General features: G+C 40.3%; 1 protein-coding gene across 5 annotated transcripts in view; it reads right to left on the reverse strand.

The window, feature by feature from the left end:
* The window catches only part of GBE1 (1,4-alpha-glucan branching enzyme 1), a 303,019-nt gene that overhangs the window by 98,908 nt on the left and 177,421 nt on the right, over positions 1-26,690 (reverse strand). For all 5 annotated transcript variants that reach the window (XM_073304014.2, XM_073304034.1, XM_073304024.1 and 2 more), the window contains 5 exons: positions 15,061-15,176; positions 14,664-14,791; positions 8,333-8,431; positions 5,141-5,251; positions 690-861 (listed from right to left, as the gene is read on the reverse strand). In XM_073304014.2, coding sequence (XP_073160115.1) covers positions 690-861; positions 5,141-5,251; positions 8,333-8,431; positions 14,664-14,791; positions 15,061-15,176 — 626 coding nt within the window. The remainder of the gene's footprint in view (positions 1-689; positions 862-5,140; positions 5,252-8,332; positions 8,432-14,663; positions 14,792-15,060; positions 15,177-26,690) is intronic.

The following is a 26,690-nucleotide window of genomic DNA, read 5'->3' on the forward strand; positions in this document are numbered from 1 at the left end:
TTTGATTTATTTAAGATTTTTACTATATTTGACTCTCTGCTTTTTTATCGTGTACTCTGCCATTCCCTCACCAGTGCAATCTATATTGTCATATTCATATATATTGTACCCTGATATTACTATGTCCCATTGATCATCATTCCACCAAGTTTCTGTGATGCTTAGTAGATCAATATCCTCATTTAATACCAGGCACTTAAGTTAACACATCTTAGTATTTAAACTTCTTGTATTTGCGTATAAGTCCTTATAAAATTTTGAAAATAGTTGTATGCCTTCATGGAATGTAATTGCATAAGACTCTTTTCATGTGACTTTCTCTTCAGCTCCTGCCTATACTTCATCAACTTCTATTCTCTCCTCTTTGCTAGTATATAGAGCTTCTATATGAATGGTATTTTAAATAAATGTAACTTCAACTAGATGACACTTTTTGAGATTCAATTATTTTTTTAAATCCTAGAATGACTCAATTTAAAATTTTCTGTTGTAGACTATACTACATCTTAAAAGAGAATATTACTTTTTGAAACCAGATTAAAAAAAAGTAAACTATGTAAAAATATTTAAGCTGAAGTCTCCAACACTGTGATAAATACTGCAATTGCAGGATGTTGCCAGGTCATTTTACTTCATCACAAAGCCTACATAACAAAAGAAAATGGAGACTTTTAGCCAAGATCACTTACCCATGAAGTTGAGATAACCCTCTCCTCCAAGTGCATGAGTAATGAGGCGAATCATTTTATGAAGCTGTATTCCACGATCAATAACCGGAGTGAGAGGTGAAAGCACACTCATATTTGTATACATCTCTGCATCCATCAGCCGAAATGCCAACGTCTTATCACCAACAAGGGCCTGGAGTAATAAAGGAATGGGGATGAGAGGGTGGAGAGGAGAATCCTCAATGTGCCAAAAGAGCTTGTTAGTATAATGTGTGTTCTAGATCAAGTGACAAGTACATTGGCTTAACTATAATACACTACAAGAGTTACATTTTAGGAGCTTCAGAGAAAACAAGACAGGAGATGAAGATTACTTAATAAAGTATCTGGAACAACATTCAAAAGGGAGATTAACAAGGCTTCCAATTTAAGGACTCTTTAGTGAACAATGTGAATGCTTTGTGTACACACAGCTAAAGATATACAATTGTGTTTTTAGGATTTCAGCTCAGAGAGAAAAATTAGGCTTCCAATTCTATCTATCTGAAATCAGCAATTGCATGAAGCTATTACTTCTGTTCAAAGCAGCCTAGTTCAGTTACCCCTTAATATATAGTAGAAAATACTGCAAATGTTTCGTCTGTTTAGCTGAAGATTTCCATTTGACTTATTTTGGAAGGCCTTTCAAGTAGATTTTTCAAACAGGCTTACACATTCGCTTGATTTATTGGTCCAGTATCAATTCCAACATTTAAGCCATTTATAAACTTAATTGTGTTGTTAAGTAGGTACTCAAAAATGGAAATCTGAATTATCAAAATAATCATCTTGTTTATAGATACCAGACAATGCATTTTTATGTAAAGATGATTTAAATACAATTCTGATTACAGTACTTTAAATCCCTTATCCATTTTAGTAGACTAGACAAAGGAAATCATCCCCTCACACAAAAAGAGTTGACTGCCATACAAACTCAGATTCTATAACAGAACAAAATGTAGTTAAGGGTAAGAAGGAAATCAAAATGAATAGTTCGTGTATTTATATAGTACATGTTAAATGAGTGTTTCAGAGAACTAGGTTTCAGTTAATATTTGCATGTATTGTGTTTTATAAGCTACAATTTTCTTTTTTCCCCTCCCACAAGTGCTGTATTTGACAGAAAGGCTGTAAGAGAGACATGGTACTCAGCAAAATTAACTTGATAACTACTGTACTTCTGCCATTGAGTAAGTTTTAGTCAATTCTGTGGTTAGGGCTTCCTTTCTCTCAGTGTACAGGAGAACAACCACAGAAGTCTTTTGGATACCTATATGTAGAACAGAAATGAAAAAGAAGCCATAATATTATTTTGAAAATTCAAAAATCCATTGAAATGCTGTGTTGTGTAAATATTTCTCAAGATTTACAATACACTTGTAACATACGCATTACATAACTATAGCATTATCCCCATTTTACAGCTCTGGAAATGGACACATGCAAAAGTTAAGTGCTTTGACCCAAGTCACAAAGGGGGAAATTCTGGCCCCACTGAAGTCAGTGCAGTTTTGCCATTAATTTCAGTGGAACCAGGATTTCACACAAAGTGATTTGATGACAGAGCATAAACATAGGAAGATCACTTGCCGTGTCTACCAGATCAAGCAGCTGTTTCATGGCCGATGAAAAATGGCTAGTTTTATAGAAAGCATGTGTTTCAGATACCCCCAGAGCTGTTGCCTCCATAGCTTGTTACTGGTACACTAAATCTTTATGCATAGATAGCAGAGAATAGGGTATTCCTTCCATCAAGCACTGACTCTTATTCTAGAAAATAGCTTAGCTGGAACAAGAATATCAGCGAATCCGTTGAAGGAAAGATTACTTAATTTATTGTAAAAGAACCTTGCTAATGTCTATTCCTGTATAAAAACAATGTCCTATAAATGCTGACTAACCAGGTTTATTTTAGTACAGGTTTAAACTGCACATCCAAGGATTGATGCAAATATTCTATTTTGTGTGTTCACAAATACCTATAATTTGGGTTGAATCAGTCCAATTCCCATTTTATACTCTATTTTGAATTTTCATTTTCTCCTTTATACAATAGGTTGGGTAGTAAACGCCACATTGGAAAGCAAGCCATTTTCCCAGTAAATAAGTTCAAACTAAAATAATAAAAGGAAAAGCTTATCCTAATTTTCTCAGAAAAATGGATTTTTTAAAAAAAATGTCGGCCATCCAGTTATGATTTTTAAAGACTGACAACAAAAACACTGAAGCCTAAAGTCTAACATAGCTGTATAGGATATGAAAAACACAAAGAAAAAGCCCCACAAAAAGAAAACAACCCACAAAAAACAGAACGGGGTTTCAGTTTATCAGGGAAAGAGAGTCTGTCTAAACAAACTGGTTACTTCATTTGCATCACTGTCCATAGTTAACTCAAAAATATACTGTAGAAGACAGAACTTTGCAGAAGAATAAAAGCGATCGGGTTTTTTTCCAGTCTAAACTGTGTATGATTAACTATAATGTTCAAAACAAAATACTTTGCTATATGAGACAATAAAATTAACAGGCAGGGTCCAGTCCAAAATATGGAGGAAAAAAAAAGGGGGGGGGGGACACAATATTTAGTGATCTACATTAGGCAGCCATTTTTCCACATCAGAAATCCAGATGGGGATCCAACTTCCAAGGGAATGAATAATCACAAAATAATATGTCTTTTGCAGTAGAATCCACAGTCCCAGTCAAGATCAGGACCCCAATGTTCAAAGCACAGTGAGAAGCCCTGTGTAAAGAGCATCAACTGGATTTAGACAGGGGAAAAACAACAAGCAAGCCAATAAGATGGGGACTTCTGGGTGAAAAAGGATATAGTGAAACTGGAAAAGGTTTACAAAAGAGAAACAAAGATAATCAAGAGTGTGAGACAGTTTCCATATGAGGAGAGACGAAAAAGATCAGGGCTGCTTAATCTACAAAGGAGATGATTAAAGAGGGATATTATAGAGGACTATAAAATCACAAAAGATGTGGAGAAAGTAAATAGGGCAGTGTTACTTATCCTTTTCCACAATACAAAATCCCAAGGTCATCTGATGAAATTAATAGATGGCAAGTTTATTGCAAACAAGAGGAAGTACTTTTGCACACACCACACAATTAACGTGTGGAACTTGTTGCCATGGGATGTTGTGAAGGCCAAAAACATAACTGGGTTCAAACAAGAACTAGACAAGTTCATCAAAGATAGGTCCTTCAGTGGATATGAGCCAAGACAGTCATGGATGTAACCCCATGCTCGGAGTGTCCCTAAATGCAGGAAGCCAGAAGGAGAAGACAGGGATGAATCACTCCAACACTCCCCTTCAACTCTGATACTGGCCACTGTTGGGAGACCCAATACTGAGCTAGATAGAAAATTGGTGTGACCCTGTATGACAATTCTTATGTTTTTCAACTGAGGAAACTAATCAAATACTTAAAGGTGGCTTTCAAATTATATATAGCCTAGATAAAGCCTCTTTCAAAGTCTAAGAATTTGCTTCCATTAACAAAACAATTTTAAGAGATATGTTTGATGGATGAAAGACTCCAACGTGTCCTACAAAAAGGTGAACCTTCATTTATGGTGGCTGTAGAAGGTGTATGGCTGGCCATTTTGGAATGTTCTCACTGGATACAAATATAAAAATAAAACATTTGCTGTACTCTGGGTTGTACAGTCTAGAGCGACCCAATCACATTTAAACAGGTTTAGCTGGATTTGACCATGCGAATACATGGAAGTTAAAAAGCCAAAAGGCTGAAGATTATTATCGAAAACTTAAATACAAACAAAATCAGAATGTTCAAAAATGACTCCCAAAGCAATCTTATCTTAACTTACATTGTATTCAGCATACATAAAGCATACATTTAAACAGCATATGCAGTATTAGAGAAACTATTACATACATGCAAGTAAGCTGATGTACAGTTGCTGTGGGACTTCTATTTACAGGACTTCGGTGCTTTGATGTTTTCAGACTTAATATGTTGCCTCTTCCTCTTTCACTCCCCAATCCCAAATAAAATTGTTAAAGAATGATTAACTAGAAATTAAATTAGCACCTGGTCCTGCAGCTCTTACACTGGTGATTCTTCCCCTTGAAGACAATGGGATACTCACCTGAGCATTGTTTGTGTGAATTAGGTTAAGAGGAGGACTCCAGGTGGTAAACCATATTTAAAAAAAAAAAAAAGCCAAGATTGTCACAATTTTTTGGTGTTCCACTTAACGAGGCCAGAATTTTCAGAGAGTGCTGAGCACTCACCCTCTGAAAGTCATGCCCCCTTTATAAAAAACTGTCCCAAATGGCACTGGGCACAGAAAAAAATCTTGACTGTGGTATTCAGTTTTGAGCACTGACCTATGTGAAGTCTACAAATTTGTTCCTCCACACAGTTTTTAATCAAAATACTTATTACAGTACCTGATCATGGCTCTCTGCATATGCAATGTATTTCTCTTCATACCGCCTGTTTGTCAGCGTGTACACTATATTGCCCATATTCCAATCTTCATCTTTCAACTCTTTAATTATCTGTTAAAGGTAATTCAAACATTACTTTTGTTTCAGCTAAATTGCATTAAATATTTTTTCCATGGCATTTGGGGATTTGAAGTTTTCCCTAAATAGTAAAATGGTATTATTATTCTTAGTCACTCCTAATCTAAAAAAAAAAAAAGAACTTGGAGAAATGCGCTTCCCCTATTTGATCTCCCAAATAGGATTCCTTTCTGAACTCACTTTAATACTCTTTAGAATTTCTAAACCCATGTTTCATGTTTTTTGCCATATCAACTGCCAACTTTTGATTAATAACCATAGCATGTCAACATTATTTAAACTGATCTCTTTTCTGCTTTATAAAACATTAAGGGATACTTGGCACCATTTTAACAGTCGACTACATGGAGTAATTTTAGTGTTGAAGCCCTCACTCTTCTTTCTCATGCAATACTTCATAAGCCTCCATTGACTGTTTTTGTTGTAGTTTAACCTTAAAAAAGAAAATTATTTCTGAAGAATATCAATTAAAATGGTATATAAAAAAATGTCAGTAATATAACCGGGGAGTTTAACATTACATTATATAGTTAAAAAACATTGCAGCAGCCACCTGGCATGCAGTCAATGAAGTATAAATTAACACAGATATGTACACAGACTAACCTGCTGTTCCATGGTAAATAGTTTGATCACACAACAATGAGAAGATAGATATCATTACTCCAAAGTCACTAATTATAAGAAAATACTCAATAAACTGGGTCTGGCATAACAGAAGCATACATGACATATATCCTATTAGCTTATTTTTTGGAAAGAATATTTCTGCTTTATGAAAAAACAGATGTTGTTGTCCTTCCAAAGGAGTTAGGAAAGGAAACAAGCAGTAATTTAAAAAAGACCTATCACCTGTTCAATTGTCAGCAGCACTTGTTCAATTCAAGTATCAATGTTCTCATACGCAATGTAAAGGCACCAAAAGGTACCTTATTGAAAAGTCAAACCGCTTCTTTGTCTCCAAGAGGCTGGTTTGCTTCTTACTGCTCTAGGGACCATCCATCATTTCCTACCCAAAACCAGCTGAAGAAAGCTGATGGAAAGAAAGCCCTAAGCAGCCCTCATTAGCACTGGCTGTTACTTGCTACTCGAAGTATATACTTACAGAACTTCATGAACATCAGCTAGGGCTTATTGGTAACATGACTTTCATTGGAGAAAAAAAATCCCACACACCTAATGTGGTTTACTATTGTGATTTGCAGAACACCACCTCTTCCCCGCCACACAGTTTTGTGAGTAAAGATACTAAGGACAATGAAAGTCACATTTTATTTTTCTTTAAGTTACTCGCTTCTCTTATTGAAGCCATTAATGCTCATATGAAATATTTATTGCTTTATTGCCTTCAGATGGTAATGGTATCATTAGGGATTTGCTTCTAATCTTATGTCTAATTGAAAGACCAATTTTCTGAAGGGTCTGCCAGCCTTATGAGATTGTTTATTGTTTTATTCCTTTTCTTGTGATTCTCGAATTAAGGAGAAGGTTATTTAAATCCCTTTTTTATATGAACTGTTGGAGTTTGTTTAATGCATTATTGGTCTTTAAGCACATTTACAGTTTTTTATTCTTTTTATAAACATCGTAGTCGTTGTTGGTGTGTGGCACAGCATGTTCTTGTGCACATGTATACGTTTTTTGTTGGGGTTTTTTTACTTTTTAAGTTGTGTGTTAGATAAAAATTGCTACATTCAACTTACAGAGGGCTCATTTCATTATCATACCTTGTACATAAATATAGGATTATTATATACAAATGCTTATTTCAATGTTCAGAGATAAAAAGAGCTGTTGCGAGAGATAGGCTTTTTGGATAGAACTTAAATCCAACAAAACTGTCTATGCTCACCATATAGTCCAAAGAAAAATAAAATCAACCCGAACACAAAGACCACCCACCAACCTCACACCAAGAGCCCCAGCTTGTTAAAGGGAAGGGCCTGAGCCATAATGGTGGAATGACTCCCAGTCCAACCTCTGGAGTCCTGGTTAGAGACTATGAAGATTTTTATAGGCTGGGGGATAGAGGGAAGGGGGAGCGGAGGGAACCACTAAAACTTAGAATCATAGAATATCAGGGTTGGAAGGGACCTCAGGAGGTCATCTAGTCCAACCCCCTGCTCAAAGCAGGACCAATCCTTTACCTTTGCTAAAAAGGAGGAAGCTGGTGAGGCAAGGAAATTCAGTCTGTCATTATTCTCCACTTGCAGCGAATGCTGTAAAAATGAAAGGGTTCCGCCTCGTTCTGTTGCGGTTTTTGATGCGGGAAGCAGAGGCTGATAGAGAAGATTACCAAGACTGTTCCCAGTAAGGCAGAAATGCCAGGGAACCACTTTAGGATACCACACCCATTATAAAACAGAGGTGACAGTAGCACATTAGCTTTTTGAAGCATTACTTATGCGTTCACTGTTCCCCCAAATGTGCAGGAGCTGTGTGGTTTGAAGAATATCTGTAAAGAGGTTTACAATGCATCCTACATGACAGAGTCTCTGAGTTGACTTGCATGACTATTTAGTTTTTTACAGCACGTGTATTTGAAATAGCACTCTCCTTCGGCTATGCTACACCTGCTGTTAAATAAGATTTATATGCAGCATACTCCTGATTATTGGAATAGCATGGGGGACGTGCATTTTATTTGGATAATTGGGAATTTGAATAATCAAGGGGGCAGGAATCATTCAGCAGTGGGGTGACCTCTTACGCGGCCAGGCGCTTGTCCTCTTTCTCGCAGGCCTGGCTGGGGATCTCTGTTCTGCCCTGCTCACACATTTTCATGACAGTGTGGGTGCGCGGCTTGTGACACTCGATCCCTGCTACAGCATGGTGCGGGGGACAGCTGCGGTCCTGGCAAGGCAGAGCAGAGACCCCCAGCCAGGACTCAGCTCTGTACTGCCAGGACCGCAGCCCTCCCTTCAGCTTGTGCCTGCAGGAATCGGATACTTCAAACTAATGGATGCGACAGAACAAAGTTACCTGTAGTATTTAGAAGGTTTATTTATATAAACACAATGGTGGAAAATACAAAAGTGAATATTGTTTTCTCACCTGTATCCATTTATCTGGAATTGCCATAGCCAGCCGATAATCAAATCCACTTCCTCCTTGGGCAATAGGGCAACAAAGAGCTGGCATCCCAGAAACTTCCTTGAATAAAGAATACATTGCATCATTATTTTGCTTTAAGTGGTTCTTTACATTTTCCACCCTAAGAAAGCTTCCTATTTAAAAATAGCATCAGATCTCAAGCTCCAAACATTACTGCTACACAAAGTCTACATGTGCAGAGCATACAATTACACTTTAATGTAATGCTGGTAGTTTCCGAGCTGAAGGTGTGACTCCCATCTTAAGGAGAGATACCCAATGCTAATTCTGAATGAGCTAGCGTGCTAAAGAGAGCGTAGCCATGGGAGCGCAACGGGCTAGCCTCCCCAAGTACGTGCTCATCAGCGACCACAGAAATTTACTCAGGGCGGCTAGCCCTTCCCACAACTTTCACTGCCATAGCTACACTATTTTTAGTGAGATGAGAGCTAGCACTGATTAGCTTTTACTTCTTTTTTTTTTTTTTTTTTTTAAAGATTACTTGGATGTATGTAAACTAAACATTCCAGTCAACCTGCTCTAACAATTAGGATATGCTCATAAAACTCAATCCCACATTCCTTAACTTGAATCCAATGGGATAATTCCCTCTACCACTTCAATGCAAGAGCCCAAGGAATGGAGAATCAAAAACACGGATTGAAATTCTGATCAGCTTTGTTCTCTCCCTTAAAATGTAATTCAAGCTTGTGAATGCATCATTTATTGAATGCACCACATAACTGGTCACTTTCATCACATAATATTGTTTCTGAAGGGATGGCCCCCACTTTATAAACAGAAGAAATTTCCAACCCTTCAATTACGACATATATATAAACATTTGTAATTTTTTTTAAACTATTGTGTGAATAAAAGATTTTCAAACAAGCTGTAGGAGTATTTAGAGCACAACTTTTGCAGTGTGAGCACACATTTTGCCACATTCAAAAAAATAACCAATATAAGTTGCATTTCAGTTGCAAAAAGATTGCAAATGCCTTTTTGCTACATTTGATCTACTCTAGGAGAAAGTTGCCCCAGTTCAGAAGATCCAGGTGCATGGTATATGGTTATCGAGGACTTTGCATGGGGATTTTTCACTTTGTTTTTAAACATACTCTTGTGTCTTCTATTTGGTATTTTCTGTAGCAGACTTGAGAGAAAGTCTGTGTGTGGATGTTTTTATTTAAAGACAAAAGTAAGGAACCCTGAAAGTGTTAAATTGGTTGACAAAAGAGTTTCTACACTAGTCACAAGATTTTCTACACTTCTGGCTTCTCCCCACGTGGATACCTTCTATAAGGTGAATAAGACCAATGAGGTCCAGGGAAGTAGTTCTCCCTTCCCAAGCAGTTAAAGCAGTGTGCAGGAGGGGAGTCCAACAGCTCTCCTAATTTGGTCAGGCACATGGCATTTACAGCTGCTCACCCGTGCTGAGATGTGCAGGGCAGTCTCTGATAAGTTCCTGACAGCATGATGTTCTGAAGTCTATGAGATCAAGGACCATGTTTCTACGAGGCTTTGAGCTTTGCCAGCCAAACAACTACCATTCTCTCTCAAGCTAATTTCTACAGTTTTAAGTGCCAGAATTTTTAAACATAAAAATTTGACATAACTTATTTGTCTACTTCAGTGGCATAAATAGAAACATTAGTGATGAATACTAACTTTGTTCACATTTTTAAACTAATAGCCTATGCATACCACTGTGTTTAGATTTACAGGCAACTCAAGTTTGAAGGGTAAAAACTCATTTGTTAGTTGGAGTGGAGCAATACATTAGATATCAGCCCTAAAATTTCACAGAGAAGTCTGATGCTTTCCTACGCCTGAAACTACTAATGGATTTATTCGTAGCCTTCCAGAAAAATCAATGTTTCACCTGAAGTGTGTGGTGTAATTTTGGTTATTACTATTTGTTTTCATTATTACCCAAATCATTTAATTTTCACTTTAAATGAAGGGCTGAAGGAAACCTTAATAATCCAACCACTACCTAATTCTACACTGTACTCTTGTCTGGCAGCAGTGTTTCTGTCACCCTGAACTGTGTGAAACAAAGAATAGAGGACACTGGCAGCCTAACAGGCTGGTCCCAGTAGCACTATTTGGGGTATCACAACTTCTATTAGCACCAAAAAGGCAGAGCTGCTGGGTAACCAGCTATCCAGATGTAAGGCATATGTATAGGTAAATTTTATTTTTTGACGGCAGGAGTTAAAGGGTTCCGTCAAAGGAGGAATCTTGGACATAGAAATTATATCTAGAAAGCTAGATGGGGAATACACAGAAAATTCTTTACTTAAAGCAATCAGACAACTCTTCAAGGAGTGTACAACAATCTGTCATACTCTAGACAAAACCTCTCTTCTCTCATGAGGAACTTATTCAACTGTCATTACTTTCAAGCACAAATTCATGACAGTCATTTTAATTTAAAATCATATCAGTAGTTCCTCCACCCCAATCTCTTTCTATCATTAGCATGTGGCTCAATTCCACATTTTGTATATAGACTCCCCCTAGACAGAAAAATGATGTATTGAATTGAAGAAGTTTTCAATTTAAAGAGAATAAATTGAAGACTAATCTTGTTTAAAAAGAATCTTAAACCAGATAATACAAACAGGCTGAATTCAAAGTTTCATCCATAGGAATGTGGATAATCTGACTATCACTCCCTAGATGATGGACCAATTTTATTTGAAGTGAACCGAAAGATCAATATTGCCACCTTTAGTTTTATATATCAAATAATTGCTTCTTTTCATCAGTTGCTATTTTTGATACCTGATGTCATTAAGCTCTTAACAGCACTTTGGTATACAGCTGTCAGTTATATATTAGAATGCCACATACAACTGAAATTAGCCTTATTTTGTTTTCTGAAGGCTGAAATTGGAATTCTTAATAAAATAGTGTGGATTAAAAAATAGGCCTTCACATTCCTCATGACATATCAGATCCATCCTGCATCTTGCACGTGTCTTTTCTAGATGGCTGGAAGGAGAAACACAAACAACAAACCCAGATGCATTACACAGTACTATTATATTAACAACAAAATTCTTAAAAGCTTGGAGTTTCTTTTTCTTAACATAAAAACACGTCAGTGAAAAACGCCCAACAGTCAATTAACAGAAATTTACTGCTTTGGCGTTTCATATTACCATTAGCTATTCTGCATGCCAACAATAATCTTTTGAGGCCAAAACCAGACCCTTGACAAGACTGACGAGGCCTTGGCATCAGGGGCAGCCAGAACAGTTTCCATACAGACTGCGGCGTACGTATGCCCAGCGAGAGACGGATGGCCCAAGTGTCCTCTAATGCATGCAGCCTCGCATCAGTTCCAAAAAGAGATCATTCCAATCGAATGGGAGGTCCTGGAAAAAGGTCTGCATCTCTTGGGATAAGGCTGGCAGTCTGAAGTCAGGAGCTACACCCTCATGACCACCATCAATACGATCACCCTAGCTGCTGAGTCCACCGCATCCCAGACCATCTGTAGAGAGCTGCCGTGGTGCCCTTCTCCATCAGAATGCCAAATTCCTGGGCCAGACCCTGAGGGAGGGACTCCATGAATTGTTGTACTTGTGCAGGGGGGCCTGATGGTTCACCGCCTGGAATTGGAGTTGAACTACTGTGCCCCTCCTTGTTCTTTTCATTGGCCACAGAGACAACCAGTGAGCCCGGACGTGGGTGGATATAAAAAGGTACTTGAACCCTTTGGCCGGGACAAAGTACTTCTTTTCGACCCTTTTGGAGGTGGGAGGGATGGACGACAGGGTTTGCCAGAGGACCGTGGCAATTTTCAGGACCCTATCACGCACTGGTAGCGCCACCCGTCTCGGAACAGGGCTTAGAGGACATTGAACAAGGTGTCTGCTTGCTCTGTCATCTCATCCATCTATAGGCCAAAGTTCTCGGCCACCCCTCAAAGCAGGGCCTGGTGTTCCTTAAAATCGTCCAGACGGCTGGCCCTCAAGGGTTCCACGACTGCCTCATCCGGGGATGAAGATGATGACTGTACCTCCAGGGGCATAATCCCCCACGGGAGAGGGGAGTTTTGGGGTGGGCGCTGTCTCCTTTACCCCAACTTCCAAGCGGGTCTAATGCACTGAGCCTGGTGCTGTTGATGATGCCAGTGTTGCTCTGAGGCAGCAGCAAATGAGCGATGCGAAGGGGGCATCGTCACCACCAGCATGCCCCACACACTCCACTCCAGTAAGGCCACTGGCCATGCTGCCAAGGTAACGCCACAGACATCGATGAGGCCTCAGGTGCCCATTTGCGCCGGTGAGGTCTTAGCAAGGGGCTGAACTGCCCTTCCGTGCCAGAGGAATCCCCTTCCAGTGACCACGGCGAGGCTATTGATGTCCGTGTCTGACTGTTGCTGCCGGACACCAGTGTTTAGAGTGAGAGGATCGGTGCCAATATCAAGGGGACTGGGGCCGGTGGGACCGGAATCGTGACAGGAAGCGCTCCCATGGGGCAGGCAACCGAGATCTGCACTGAGAGGATAACTGGAGGGAGGGCAAACGATGCCGGCAGAACAGAGACCAGAGCCTCCCCCAAGGCGATCCATGTAGAGATGGCAGGGACTGCGATCGCAGTGCCGGTGACCAAGAGTGAGCCCCAGAGGATCTGGGCTGCAATGCTGGAGATCTGCAGCACAGAGATGGAGAGTGCTGCCTTGTTTCAGGGGATCAGCAGTGTTCTACTGCCTCCTGAGGAGTCTTAGCAGCTGGCTTGCCCTAGTAGGGAGCCTGTGCCAGCAGCGTGGGCCTATGCTCACTCAGTGCCGGGGGAGCTTGGGAAAACGTTGATGCCGTCATAAGTTTGAGCCCCCTACCGCTCCCAGGAGTTGGTGGTGGATCCTTTAAGGGGCTAAGGGCCCGGACTGAGAAGGCACATCTAAGTGGCTGCGGAGTGACTGGGTGGGCCGAACTGGGTCCTTTGCCTGATGCCCCATGGCCTTTCTTGCCCAGTGCAGAGGAGCCATGCTTCTTCATTTTCTTTCTGGCCACCGGTGATAGGGTGCAGTGCTGGGAGGTGCCAGGTGCTGGGGGTGTGGTGTGCACCAAGGCTGAGGTATTAGGCGAGTCTTGGTGGGATGGCTCAGAAGCCGGATGGAGGGCAGCCTCCATAAGGAAAGCCTGCAAATGAATATCCCACTCTGAGTCCTGGATCGAAAATTTTTACAACAATGACACTTCTCCTTCACATGTGATTCCCCCAAACACTTCAGACAGCACTTGGGTGTCACTTACAGGTAGAGGCCTGTTACAGTCTGCGCAGGGCTTAAACCTCGGAAAAAGGGGCATGCCCCACCAGGAGCAAAGTCCCCGCTGTGACTAACTCCTAACTACACTTAACAACTGCTTAACACTAACTACTATCAACAACTATTTACAAATCCCTAATGCTCAAAGTCAGAAGCGACAAAACCGCTAGCCCTTGCTATGCAAGGAAAGGCACCTCAACTAACCACCCCGGGCAGTAAAAAGGAACTGAGAGGGAACAGGGCTGGCAGCGCCTGATATACTGATGCATGAGTGCGACACCCAAAAGGGCACCATAGCTGGCCCTATGGACACCGCTGAGGCAAAAACCTCCAACGACCAGGCACGTGGGTGCGCACACAGCTAGAATGGAATCAACATGAGCAAGCAGTCAAAGAAGAATCGTACTTACTCAGGAACCCAGACAATTTTAATGTTAAATCTAAATTAACCTAAACATTTAAGAAACTTCAAAATTTATCATATTTAATCACAGAAGGGAGTTATCAATTATGCATATATTGAATTATATCAGCACAGTCTTTGGGACTGTGAATTGTGAACATTTGGTACCATGAATAACTAGTCAACATTTGGCAATCATAGAGCAATAAGCAAGCAAAGCGAAGCAATAATATCTAAACTAAGAACCTTCATACAAGCTAACTCACAGCATCCGTACTGTCCCACCAATGTAGAGAAAAAACAACATTAATACTTAATTCTCCCTTCTCCCCGCCCCAACACACAGATAATTGCATGGAGGAGGAACCCATCCACCCTTAGTATTTATCTGCTGATATTTTTCTTTAACAAAATTGTCACTAATAATTAGCAAGTAATGTTGACGACAATGGAAATTGATTCATGTTAAATGATGTGACATATACAAATAACTCTGAAGAAGTTGTAATAAAGACCGAATGACATTTCACGAGTACACTTATTTACTGATACTACAACCTTTTACTCACATATAAAGAAATAGCTACACTTAATATTACCTCAGCTACTGTTATGGATTCTGGATGCAATAAATGAATCATGTGGTTGGCCATTATTAGATAAATGAGGGCATCTTCATCTACGTGTAGACCAAAATATTCATGGTAATCTCCACTGAAGCCTGTACCTAGTGACCAAAAAAGATAAAGACCCCAAATACAGTGAGTCAGATTTACAAGTGTAAAACTTAACAAAATAAATAAATAAATAAAAAAATCCAATAATCCATTTAATCGCAGCACAGCAAAAGATTAACAAATTTGCTATTTTAAAATAGCTTAAACGAAGGTCTACCCAGTTTATCTTTTTGTTATTACCATTTCCTGAAAAGTACTACAGTAAGACCAAGAGGCAGGGTGTTCTTTAATTAAAAAGTGGACTGATTAATCTACTTACCAATTCCATGATTGTGATATAGCATAGATGTAACACCATCAAACCGGAAGCCATCAAAGCCATATTCTTCTATCCACCATCTCAAATTAGAGAGAAGGAATCTCAGAACTTCCCAACTAGAATATTAATAGGAACAATTTCTGAAGTTTAAGACATGAAAATATATGAAGTTTCCAAACACAAAGTATTCTCTACTTAATACTTGTACCAGCCATATTCTACTGGATGTTGTTCCATCATAATGGATACATTAAACAACATTCTTCATTGTTTTTCCATACAACATTTCATTCTACCAAAACAATTCTCATTTTAACAGCATGCAATTTTAAGATGGAGGAAGTTAGGCTAAATTTGGTTTAGGAAAGACTAATCCAATACAACATCCATGTTACTGTTTAATCTAGATATTCATTCCTACTACTTTTATTTGCTTCTCAAAATGTGGTTAAATCCAGTGAAATATGGTTTATGCTGTATTTGAAAAATCAGAACCAAAACTTCATACTAGCCAAGGCTTAGCTCTAAAGTAAATTATACATTTCTGTGATTTGCAGATCAAAAGGAAGCAAACATCTCACATTAAAAGAATTTTTAAAACTCATTTTTGGCATTTGGAAGAAGAACGCTACCAATAAATATACTGTTAACATTAGGTAGTCTTGGATCACAGGAGTTGCTTCAAGAATGTAATATCACTTACTGTAGTATTATTAAATGTTACACTTTTTGCTAATTTAAAAAATAAGACAGCAATTAAATGTTTTGCATGCAACTGGTGGTGGACTGTGCTTTTTTAGAACTAAGTATTTTAAATGGGGATTTTTAATTTAAAGGATATTTTCTGAATTACACAACAGTTATAAAAAGAAAAGGAGTACTTGTGGCACCTTAGTCACCTTAGAGACTAAGGTGCCACAAGTACTCCTTTTCTTTTTGCGAATAGAGATTAACACTCCTGAAAGCACCATTTCCAGTGGGAGTTCAGTTGAGCATGCATTAGTGTTTCACCTGTAGAGACTTGCTACAAGTTCACAGAAAAAGTAATTTGGCAGTTTCTATGACCACTTCTGATCTTATTCTATCTGGTTGCCTAATACACAAGACATTTTCAATAGAATAAATTATCACTAGTGGGGGAAATAAATATACGAAAACAAGAGCTGAAACTGGCTTAAAGAACAAGGGAAATTACTAGGAGAACCAATATTTAAGCTTATATAGGCACAGTAAACAAAAAAGTTTCCCTCACTCTCTAATGATAGCTCCTGTATTAGGGATACTCTCCCCCATGGTACCTTCATCAGAGAAACCTACAGCTTGGCTCCATTATTCACTCTCTCTCTGATGGAAGCCTGTGCCTTTACACTACATTCTCTTCTCCACAGTCCATTCATCAGGCCAGCCTTGAACATCTTTCTTCCTCTCCAAGCAAATAATCCAACCAGCCTGCTTGTCTGATTTATATTCCATAAACTTCTTTGGCAACTGTCCCTCATAAAGACTAACTTTTTCTTCAATATATCATTGACTTGGGGATGGGGGAGGGTTAAAATCACTAAATAAAGAAGAAAGTTGGTAGGCAAGAACATGCTGTAAGCTAAATAATTAGACTGGAGAATGTTGAGATAAAAATGTGTAAATGAATGATTAGTGATGGGAGACACTGTGATACAGAAGGACCAGGGAGCAGTGGGAGAGTGCAAGAGGCAAAATATATAAGCTCAAGGCTAATTAAGGCGTGGTTCCCTGTAGACTAGGGAAGGTGGCTGCAGGTTAATCGGAGCACCTGCAGTCAATTAAGGCCCTGTTAGGAACCTAATAAAACCCCCTGCATTAGGCAGACAAGGGAGGAGGAGGAGGGAGAAAGGACTGGAGCTTGGAGGGGTGTTGAGAGATTTGGAAGACCTGAGAATTGGAGTAAGGGAGACTGCCCAGCAGGACCGGGAGACTCCCTTCCCCCTAGCATCTAAGGACCGAGGGTAACCCCACCTAAAGGGGACAAGCGTAAGAAACCCACAGGGATTGCGAGGGGCTGTGACTCAGAGCGAGGAGCAAACCCAGACCCCTCACCCACTTCCCTCCTCTACCACCTTCCCAGGCTAGTAGCGGGGCCCTCGGCACCCAAGAGCAGGGGCAAGGGGTGGCATCTTAGCTCCCCGCCAAGAAAACCGCAAGACCCACCAAACTAAAATCGGCCATCTTGCCACAACACAGAGAAACAAAATTAAGTGATACATTTTAAACACAAGATAGGTATTGCCTGGAAAAACCTGAGGTTTTAAGAAGACTTCTGTGAAGAGTATCAGTGAGGAAAATATCAGAAGTCATACTATCCTTTAGAGACATAGGAAAGAAACAGCGATGAAGTTGCCATCTGTACTTTAAAGTGTTTGGAGAGTTTCAGCCAATACCAGTTCCCAGGATAATCAGAAAGGCTGAGTTACAGAAGGATGAAGCTATGTAATCTGAGGTCACTGGACACACGAACTTTAAAACAAAACAAAAAAACAACAGAAATTGACAGAAAAAAACCCAGAGGGACAGGATGGTAACTGAACAAATGGAATGTTCTTATAATGTAGCATTCTTTTGCAGCAGGTACATAAGCCAAGAACAGCTTCCATAAAAATTGCAACATACACACTTCAAAGCTTCATGACAGTCTGGATATCACCAGTAAACCTCAATCTCTTGAATCTTCAATCTCTGCAGACATAGTCCAGACGACCTTGGAACCAGTATGCTCACACTGCATTGGGGTAGTTTGCCAGAGAGAACTCCACACCACCTACATGATGCTTAACAATGTTCTAATCTGTGCTACTGCAAAGGTGGAGTATGCCAAGTGATCCACAGCTACACAGAATCCACTAGAAAACCCACCTATGCCCACATAGGGTTATGGATAGTATAAAATAGTAGAACCAATGGTTTTCAATCTGGCTTTGACGTGGAACTGTTGTATGGAAGAAAGGGGAACATATTACATGACATACCCCTAATCACATGGAATCACAGTATGCAAACCCATATTCTGTTTTTGCACTGTGTGAAATGATTTGGCCTTGAGAGAGTAACATTGTTTATTCAAGTAGAGTTCATTAAACAATTCATTACAGTATCTACACTTTCTATTATTTATTATTTTATTTTTGTGTACTTCATGTATGCTAAAAATGTGCATGCAGAGAAAAAGGTTCATAATACCTGGCAGTATTAGAGCAGTTACCATTGAAATCCTCACTTGAGAAAACATTTGTGCCAATTACCTCTAGAGTCCCTATTTCCTATTATAGGAAATACAGCCAATACCACTAATATTATTGACTTGCAAAAACAACTCTTTTAATATGACTCCTGTTAAAATTGCCAACATTTTTAAATGTCTTACAATGTTAAGGAGGGAAATAGTTGGTACCTGCTTTATTTATAATATAAAAAGATTACAAACTTATTCAACAATTCTATATATTTGGGTCTCTCTCCCCTCTCCTCTCCTGTGTCATTTTTTCCTGCAATTGAGTTCTTCGCAGGAGGAACTACCTTGGCATATTTTTGCACCATGTCAACAGTCAAAGGGGCCCCTATCTTGTTTGATGCTTCTGAGTTCTAAGTAATATAAAAAACTACTAAACATTTTCCAGACGAATTTCTGCTAATGTCAAATGTATCTTAAATTCTTAACCCCTAATATTTTCCCCCCTTACTCTTTATGATCATTTGCTATCACATCATCTTCACGCTGCCTTTTTAGACTAGATCTACGCTACATGATCTTTTTGCTGAACTTGATTAGGTTACATTCATATTGCTATCTGTGTAGAATTCATAATATTAGAAGAAGGCAAGATTTTTTTCTCTTTGAATTGTAGCAGTGATGCTGATATATCAAAAGACTTGTAAACTGCTGTGAACTTTGCACTGCAGGTTATGTTTTAATTTTTGATCTTTTAAACACCTAGAACACATAAAATAAAATAGCTGTGAAAACCAATGCAACACAAGTACCTTGTATATTACATCTTCTATTTTAAACCAAATCTTTCCACACTCCCACATAAAATAAACTTTCCATATATGAATCAACTCCCATAAGACTGCTCAAATGCATAAAGTTAATAAAATGCATAATACATTTGAGGAACCAGGCCTTAATTGGTAAGTTCCTGGAACCAAGCCACAGGAAACATTTTTGCCTGTAGCCTGTTTAAAATTGTGACTAAATTACCAATATTCAGGGAATTGGAAAATTAAGGTTTCAATAGCAATGCTAGCTCAATTACATTGCACAATCTATATAATTTATGCTACATATTTTACAATATTAACAATTACAATATTAATGAATATGTTAAGTGACACATTTACACCTCAATCCTGCAATGCACTGTGTCTTTGCAGAGCCATACAGAAGTCAACTGGGTTATATTGGGCCGGCCTGCCTGCCCATATACAGTGAATTCCAGAAGCACGCTCTTACACACAAACAAACCAGAAATAAATAAATAAATAATATATATACACTTACCGGTGCACTAACCTCTCCTTTGATTATAAATTCCATTTATTTTAATGGCACATCCTTAGAGCTATCTTTTTCTTTTTGCTAAACAATTTTTTTTTTTAAAAGAAGAAAATCTTCAAGGCTGCCTAAGGTGCTTAAAATGTTACAACACACTTTTTTTTAAAAAAAAAATCTACAGCAGCATAAAGCTGCTAAAACACACTGACAAGCATACTTTTATTAAACAAAATGAGCTGTTTATAGTCCTCAAAATCTTCCAATGTGCACTTATTGAGTACAAATAAACCAGACGGATACGCGCAGAGCATCTGTAAGTGTGAAGGTAGGCTGCATCTACACTGAAACCAGGGATGTAATCTGAAGTTTGAAGACATATCCAAACTTGCTTTAATCTAGGGGCATGGCAACACTTGCAGAAGTAGAGTCCTATGAGTTGAATCCGCCTTCATACAGCACAGTAAGGAAAGCGCTGCAGTCTGTCCACACGGACAGCTGTAAGTGCACTGGCGTGGTCACATTTGCAGGACTGGCAGGGGCATTGGGAGTGGTGCATTATGAGCAGCTATCCCACAGAGCACCTCTTCCCATTCTGGCACTGTGGCTTGTGGGAAGGGGGCTGGAGGTGCAGGGCATTCTGGGCCCTGTCCCAACTCCCCGTGATGCATCAGTTCGCATCCCAGCATTCCCTTTGCTTCCGTCCACATTTGGCACCATCTTTCAACGGTTTTTGTACTGCACGCTCTGTCTTCCCTTTCCGAACTGCTGAGGAATATGCTGACAACTCTCGACAGTGCATCACGTTTGGCGGTCGAGCTGTTCCTTAAGATCCAAAGGGACAGTGAGGATTCAGATGATGATATCGACTCGAGTAACGCAAACTACACGAATTTGCTTGTGGCATTCACAGACATGCTCACCACTGTGAAACGCCGCTTTCGGCTTGGGAAACAAGCACTGAGTGGTGGGATCACATCGTCATGCAAGTCTGGGGTGACGAGCAGTGGCTGCAAAACTTTCGGATGAGAAAAGCCACGTTCATGGGTCTGTGTGAGGAGCTCCTCCCACTCTGCGGCACAAGGACACGAGATTGAGAGCTGCCCTGACAGTGGAGAAGTGGGTGGCTATTGCTATCTGGAAGCTGGCAACTCCAGACAGCTATCAATCAGTCGCTAACCACCTTGGAGTGGGGAAGTCGAACGTTGGAATCTTATTGATGCAAGTTTGCAGGGCCATTAATCACATCCTGCTCAGAAGAACCGTGACTCCAGATAACGTGCATGACATTGTGGCTGGCTTTGCACAAATGGGTTTCCCTAACTGCGGAGGGGCGATAGATGGGACACATATTCCAATTCTGGCACCAGCCCACCTAGCCTGTGAGTATGTTAATCGGAAGGGGTATTTCTCTATGGTTCTCTAGGTGCTTGTGGATCACTGTGGGTGATTAACATTAATGCAGGCTAGCCCAGAAAGATGCATGACACATGCATCTTTCGTAACACTGGCCTGTTCAGGAAGCTGCAAGCCGGGACTTTTTTCCTAGACCAGAAGATCACAGTAGGGGAAGTCAAAGTCCCATTGAGATCCTTGGAGACCCCGCTTACCCTTTAATGCCATGGCTCATGAAACACTACACAGGGATCCTTGACAGCAGCAAGGAGCGGTTCAACAACAGGCTGAGCCTGTGCAGAATGACTGTGGAGTGTGCTTTTGGCCATTTAGAGGGTCGCTGGCGCTCTCTGTATGGGAAGCTGGACCTGGCCAATAACAGCATCCCCGCGGTTATATCAGAGGTTCAACACCTGGAGGCTGAATTTGAACAGTCAGAGAGCAGGGCTATTAGAGGGGCCCAGTGCAGGGCTGCAAGGATTAGGGATGCCTTGAGGGAGTAATTTGAGGCTGAAAGTTTAGTGTGGTGCCCTGCACAGGAGTGAAGTGCGGTAAGAATCTGTTTGCTATGTATGATACACTGACTTGCAGTGCCTGTTACTTTCCTGGGCTAAGGTTTCTTTTACATTATGCAATAATAAAGAACGTTTTCAAAGTGAAAAAATCAATTTATTGAAAAGAAACACAACACAACTGCTTGGGAAACACAAAGGGCAAGGGGGTGGGGTGGGATGGGGAATGGGGAATCAGAGATTTGCGTATGTTCTGTCTGGAGTGCTGTGCAATGCGTGCTACACTTCAGGATGGCTATACTGCATGGTGATGGGGGTTGAGTGCAGCGGGTAAGGGTCGTAGTTTTCAGGGGTGGGTGGTGAAGGTGTTGGAGGCAGCGTGTGGCGCTAAGAACCTGGATGTTGCGGAAGGTGGTTTGGAGGTGACATGGGGGCACAAGGGAAAGAGTTTTGGGATAAGGGCTGAGGGGGGCGAGGGGGGGAAATGGGAACGGTAGTGCTCCGCCTGCATGGCTACGAGTGATGGATCAAGTCTACTTGGCACTCCATGATGCTTAGCAGCCGCTCTGTGCTTTGGTGCCAGCAATCCACATTTTGCTGGCGGACCCTCCTTTCACTCTCCCGCCACTCCGGCACTTTTTAATTTTCATTAGTTGAATGCTGCATGACTTCATGCAGCATGTCCTCTTTGCTTCTACATGGCCTCTTCCTGATTCTTTGCAGCCTCTCGGCCGTTGATAAGACGGACAGCTGAGATCTCAAGGTTGCATCTGTGAAGGCAAAATGAAACACTTAAACAGAGGCAGCATTGTTCACACTAGACAGAGCAATGATTCTCCCTTACTTAAGGGCAAGCATAGTCTACACAATAGCATAATTTGCTTGTCCCAAAGCGAGTGCACGTAACCCACGGGAGCCCGAAAATGGTGAGTAAGCACAGGGTCAAGCGTGACTGATTGTTTCACGGCCATACTGTCCTCTGGGTTTCTGTGTCTTGGGGAGAGCCAACAGTAGCGGGGGGCCCCTATACTGAACACTGTCCCCACATTTTCCACAGGATTTCATCCTGGAAGATATCTCGCTGCTGAGGGTGACCAGGGAAGCAAGGGAGGGTCTTCTACTACAATGCGGCTTCCACCCTGGCCCATATGCAGCTTGCCTGTGTGCAGCAATGGCCCCCCCGCCCCGCATGGCACAGTGGCGTTGACAAGTTAGCTTTACTGGGACAAGGACCACAGTGGCTCTCCTGAAAAACCTGTGCAAACGCATTGCCCAAGTTCTGGCTCAGACCTTTGAAGAGATTACTGAGGCCGATTAAAGTGATATGAGAGAGCTCATCAACGCCCTATTCCGCATCTAGGCATGCATGCAGCCCTAAGCCTCCTCACCCCAAGAGCCCGCACCAAATAACTTCCTTCCCGAAATAAAAGCTGCTTACTGGGAACCTCCTCTGGTGTTTGTCCTTCCCCAAGAACCCGGCTGCTGCGACTGGCTACCTTCCTCCTGGCTTGAGACCAGCTCCTGAGGGCATGCATCTAGGAATTCCGGGGTGTCTTCCTCTGCCGGAGCACCCTTGCTCCCACTTTGCTGCTCCTCCTCCTCCTGCCTTGTTACACTGGCCTCTGAGGTGTCCATTGTGGTACTCGGCATGGAGGTGGGGTCGCCCCCAAATATCGCGTCCAGCTCTTTGTAAAAATGGCAGGTCGCGGGGGCAGCTACTGTTTGCCTCTCGGGCTTTGTGGTCTGCAGGTCCTTCACTTTAACCCTGCACTGCAGTGCATCCCAGTCATAGCCCCTTTCCAACAGGGCCTTTGATATCTGTCCAAAAATATTGTAATTCCTGCAGCTGGAGCGCAGCTAGGACTGGACAGCTTCCTCCCCCCAAACACTGGTGAGATCCAGCACCTCGCCATTGCTCCATACTGAGGATTGCCTGGCGCGTGGCGGCATGGTCACCTGGAAAGATTTGTTGAGAGCACTCCACGCCTGGCTGAGCAAAACAGGAAGGGAATTTTCAAAATTCCAAGAGAATTTAAAGGCCGGGTCTGACGGTTGGTCACCTGAGGGCAGGGCAGTAGAGTTCAAACTGATGACCAGAGTGGCTAGAACAGGCATTGTTGGGCACTTCTGGAGACCAATCACAGCGCAACAACAGACCAGGGCGTCCACACTGGCACCATGGCGCTCCAGCAGTGGCGCAGCAAACGTTATTCCACTCGCTGAGGTGGAGTACCAGAAGCGCTGTAGCCGTGGAGACAGAGAGCTCTACGTGCCTTGCCAGCATGGACGGGTAGTAAGCTAGGGTGCCCGGGGCTCCTTTATTGCACTGTAACTTGTAAGTGTAGCCAAGCCCTACGTAACTCATTAAGAAGAGCAGAGAGGACACAGTGATGTGGGCTGTACAAGACTGCTTGGCCCCAGTGATCTCCACAGGTTAAAAAAAATTAACTTGTGCCTTTTTGTGTTTTTATAGTGGGTAAAAACCGCCCTGCAAATAGTTCAAAAAGTAACCAAGTTTTTTTGTTATTAAAAATTCAGGTCTCACCAACCCTAGAAAGCTACAGCAACTGGATAGCCAGTGAAATTATCACATCACAAGACTCAAAAGACTGAAAGCTGAGCAACTGAGTGGGAAAGGAATTTTTAGTGAGATTCTTTCAATGTATGTTTGTTTTTTGACAACACCTATGTCACTTTAATGGACTACCAAGAACCTAGACAAAAGATGTCTTTGTTAAAGAATCAGCACCCCTACTCTTCATTTAAAATGTAATACTTCGAAACCCTCGAGAAAGTCCATCAGGACAATCTTATTTCAAACGTGAAACATGAAAAACAGAGTAAAAAGTGAATTATTTTAAAAGTTGTAAGTACAGAAGAATTTCAGAGTTACGAACACCAGTCACAAACTGACCAGTCAACCACACACCTCGTTTGGAACCAGAAGTACAGAGTCAGGCAGCAGCAGACAAATTTAAAAAAAACAAAACAAAAAAAACCCACACAGTACAATACTGTTAAACTACTAAAAAATAAAGAGAATGTTTAAAAAAGATATGACAAGATAAAGAAACTGATTCTGTGTTTGTTTCATTAAAAATAAGATGGCTAAAAGCACAGTAAAATTTCAAAGCTGTATTAATGATATACCATATATAGCAGACTGTTGTGGAATAATATATTATACATTTTGTGCCTTTTCTATTTGCAGCAGAATTCAAATTCAAGGGAGAATTAACATAAGATCTTGATTGAGCAATATTCTATTTAAAAAAGACATTTAAAAACTTCCAGTAAGCACAGCAACAGCTAATTTTATGTATGTTTTGTAACGGTGAGTAATTACAGTGTATTTTCAAAAGAAATAGCTGACGGATATGCATATAACTTTCAAAAAAACATGACAAATATGTTATAGTACGAGATGTACATAAAGTCCTTAAAGACTAATATATTACATTGCGTTCACTAAGATGAATTAGAAGGAAGAGTAAGCTACTATTTTTCATCTACTTAAATAGAACCAAATCAATTTTATCATTTTAAATTGTAAATTAGGGGTTCTCAGAATGCAGAATAGTTTTGAATATTCTCTGATTTACACAATAGGAATAAAGAAAAAAACTTGCTTTTAGTTGATTTAATCATGTTAAAATCCCTTTACACATTAGGCACTTAAAAAAATAAAAATTAACCTCACACCAGCTTTGAAGATATGCAGTTTCATCATAATTTAGTAATCTGTACTTTGAGTCCTACATCAGACAGGACCTCATCTGGGAAGTATTAGGAAAAACAGAAGCTTCTGCCAAGTGATTAGTCATTCACGGTGATGTAACCAGCTCAAAAGTAACATTTATTGATTAAAATATTTGAAAATGCATATTTAGTGCATATTCCTACTTAATAATTATTTAGGGGCAGGGAATCCCTCATTTGTTGGTACAACACAGACAAAAAGGGCACTGACCTTTGGTTATAAAGCAATTACTTACAGGTTCTGCTCAGCCTAAATTTGCCTCAGCAGTCGCTAGCATAAAGAGGCACCACAAACCTCTCATGCTATACAGATGCAGAGGCTATTTTGCAGAGGTAATCCTCAGAAAGAGCCACCTAACGTGTACCTAGTACCGTTCTTTCTTTTTTAACTCATTGGAATATGATCCCAGATAGATCATTCATCCCCAAAATTAGGGAAGTTTAGATACTAATCATTCTAGATGCAACGAACCTCTCGGGGCTCAAATCCAGCAGTATAAATGGACAACTCCGTTTTCAGCAGAGTTGTACTCTTTCCTGGATATTAAAAATTAAAAATATATTTAGTAAAAATGAGTATGTAGAACTCTCAATGTACAAGACTGTTTTAGAATAATCTGGGAGATAATGTTTCTTTGTTAACTGATTCAGAGGTACATAAGAAGATAAATAGAACAAAGTAGCACCCCAAACAGATTAACCTTCTATAAATGATTGCTTTTTGACATTTGAAACTTTTAGGGTAAACTATCACTATCGCAAAACTATTGGTATCTCTCTGTTAATCTTCACAAATACAAAAAACGGAGGTCTCTTGCATGCAAATGCCCTTTGCAAGTATAAGTCTAACAACTGCCCCTACAGAGAAGCATTTAAATACAATTAATATTTAAGTGCTCATGCTGAGAAAACAGGAAGGTTTTGCAAATATGCAGTTATTAGGCTTCAATCAGATACTAATAAAAAAGGATAGACGGATGCTATATTTTTACTGATAGAAATGATGTGTTCCAATATTGCCAAGACAGACAAGTGATTTCTGCTTTAGCTAGCACATAACTCAAATCAATGCTGGTTTTCTCTTTCCTGTCCTCCCCCTCTGCAATCACAGATTAATGGCCTTTGAGAAGATGCTTCGATAAGAGTATCTTTATCACTTCCTGACGCGTAGTTCACTATTCTTAGGGCACATTCTCTTTTACACTAATGAAAGTTTAATAAAGGAAAACATTAAAAGACATACAGCTGTTACAACTTTTTTTTACAATATTAGAGTGGTGCTTTGTCTTCCTTGAAAACTTGAGAGTTTTCATGTCAGAAACCCCTCTCCCCCAAGTAATTTCACAATAGGCATTTATATACCCAAGTTTTTAAAAAGGATAATCATGCTCAATACTTAAACATTGCAATTAAACAAACAAACAAACCAACCAACCTGAAGT

The sequence above is a fragment of the Lepidochelys kempii genome, chromosome 1 (assembly GCF_965140285.1).
Source record: "Lepidochelys kempii isolate rLepKem1 chromosome 1, rLepKem1.hap1, whole genome shotgun sequence".
NCBI lineage: Eukaryota > Metazoa > Chordata > Testudines > Cheloniidae > Lepidochelys > Lepidochelys kempii.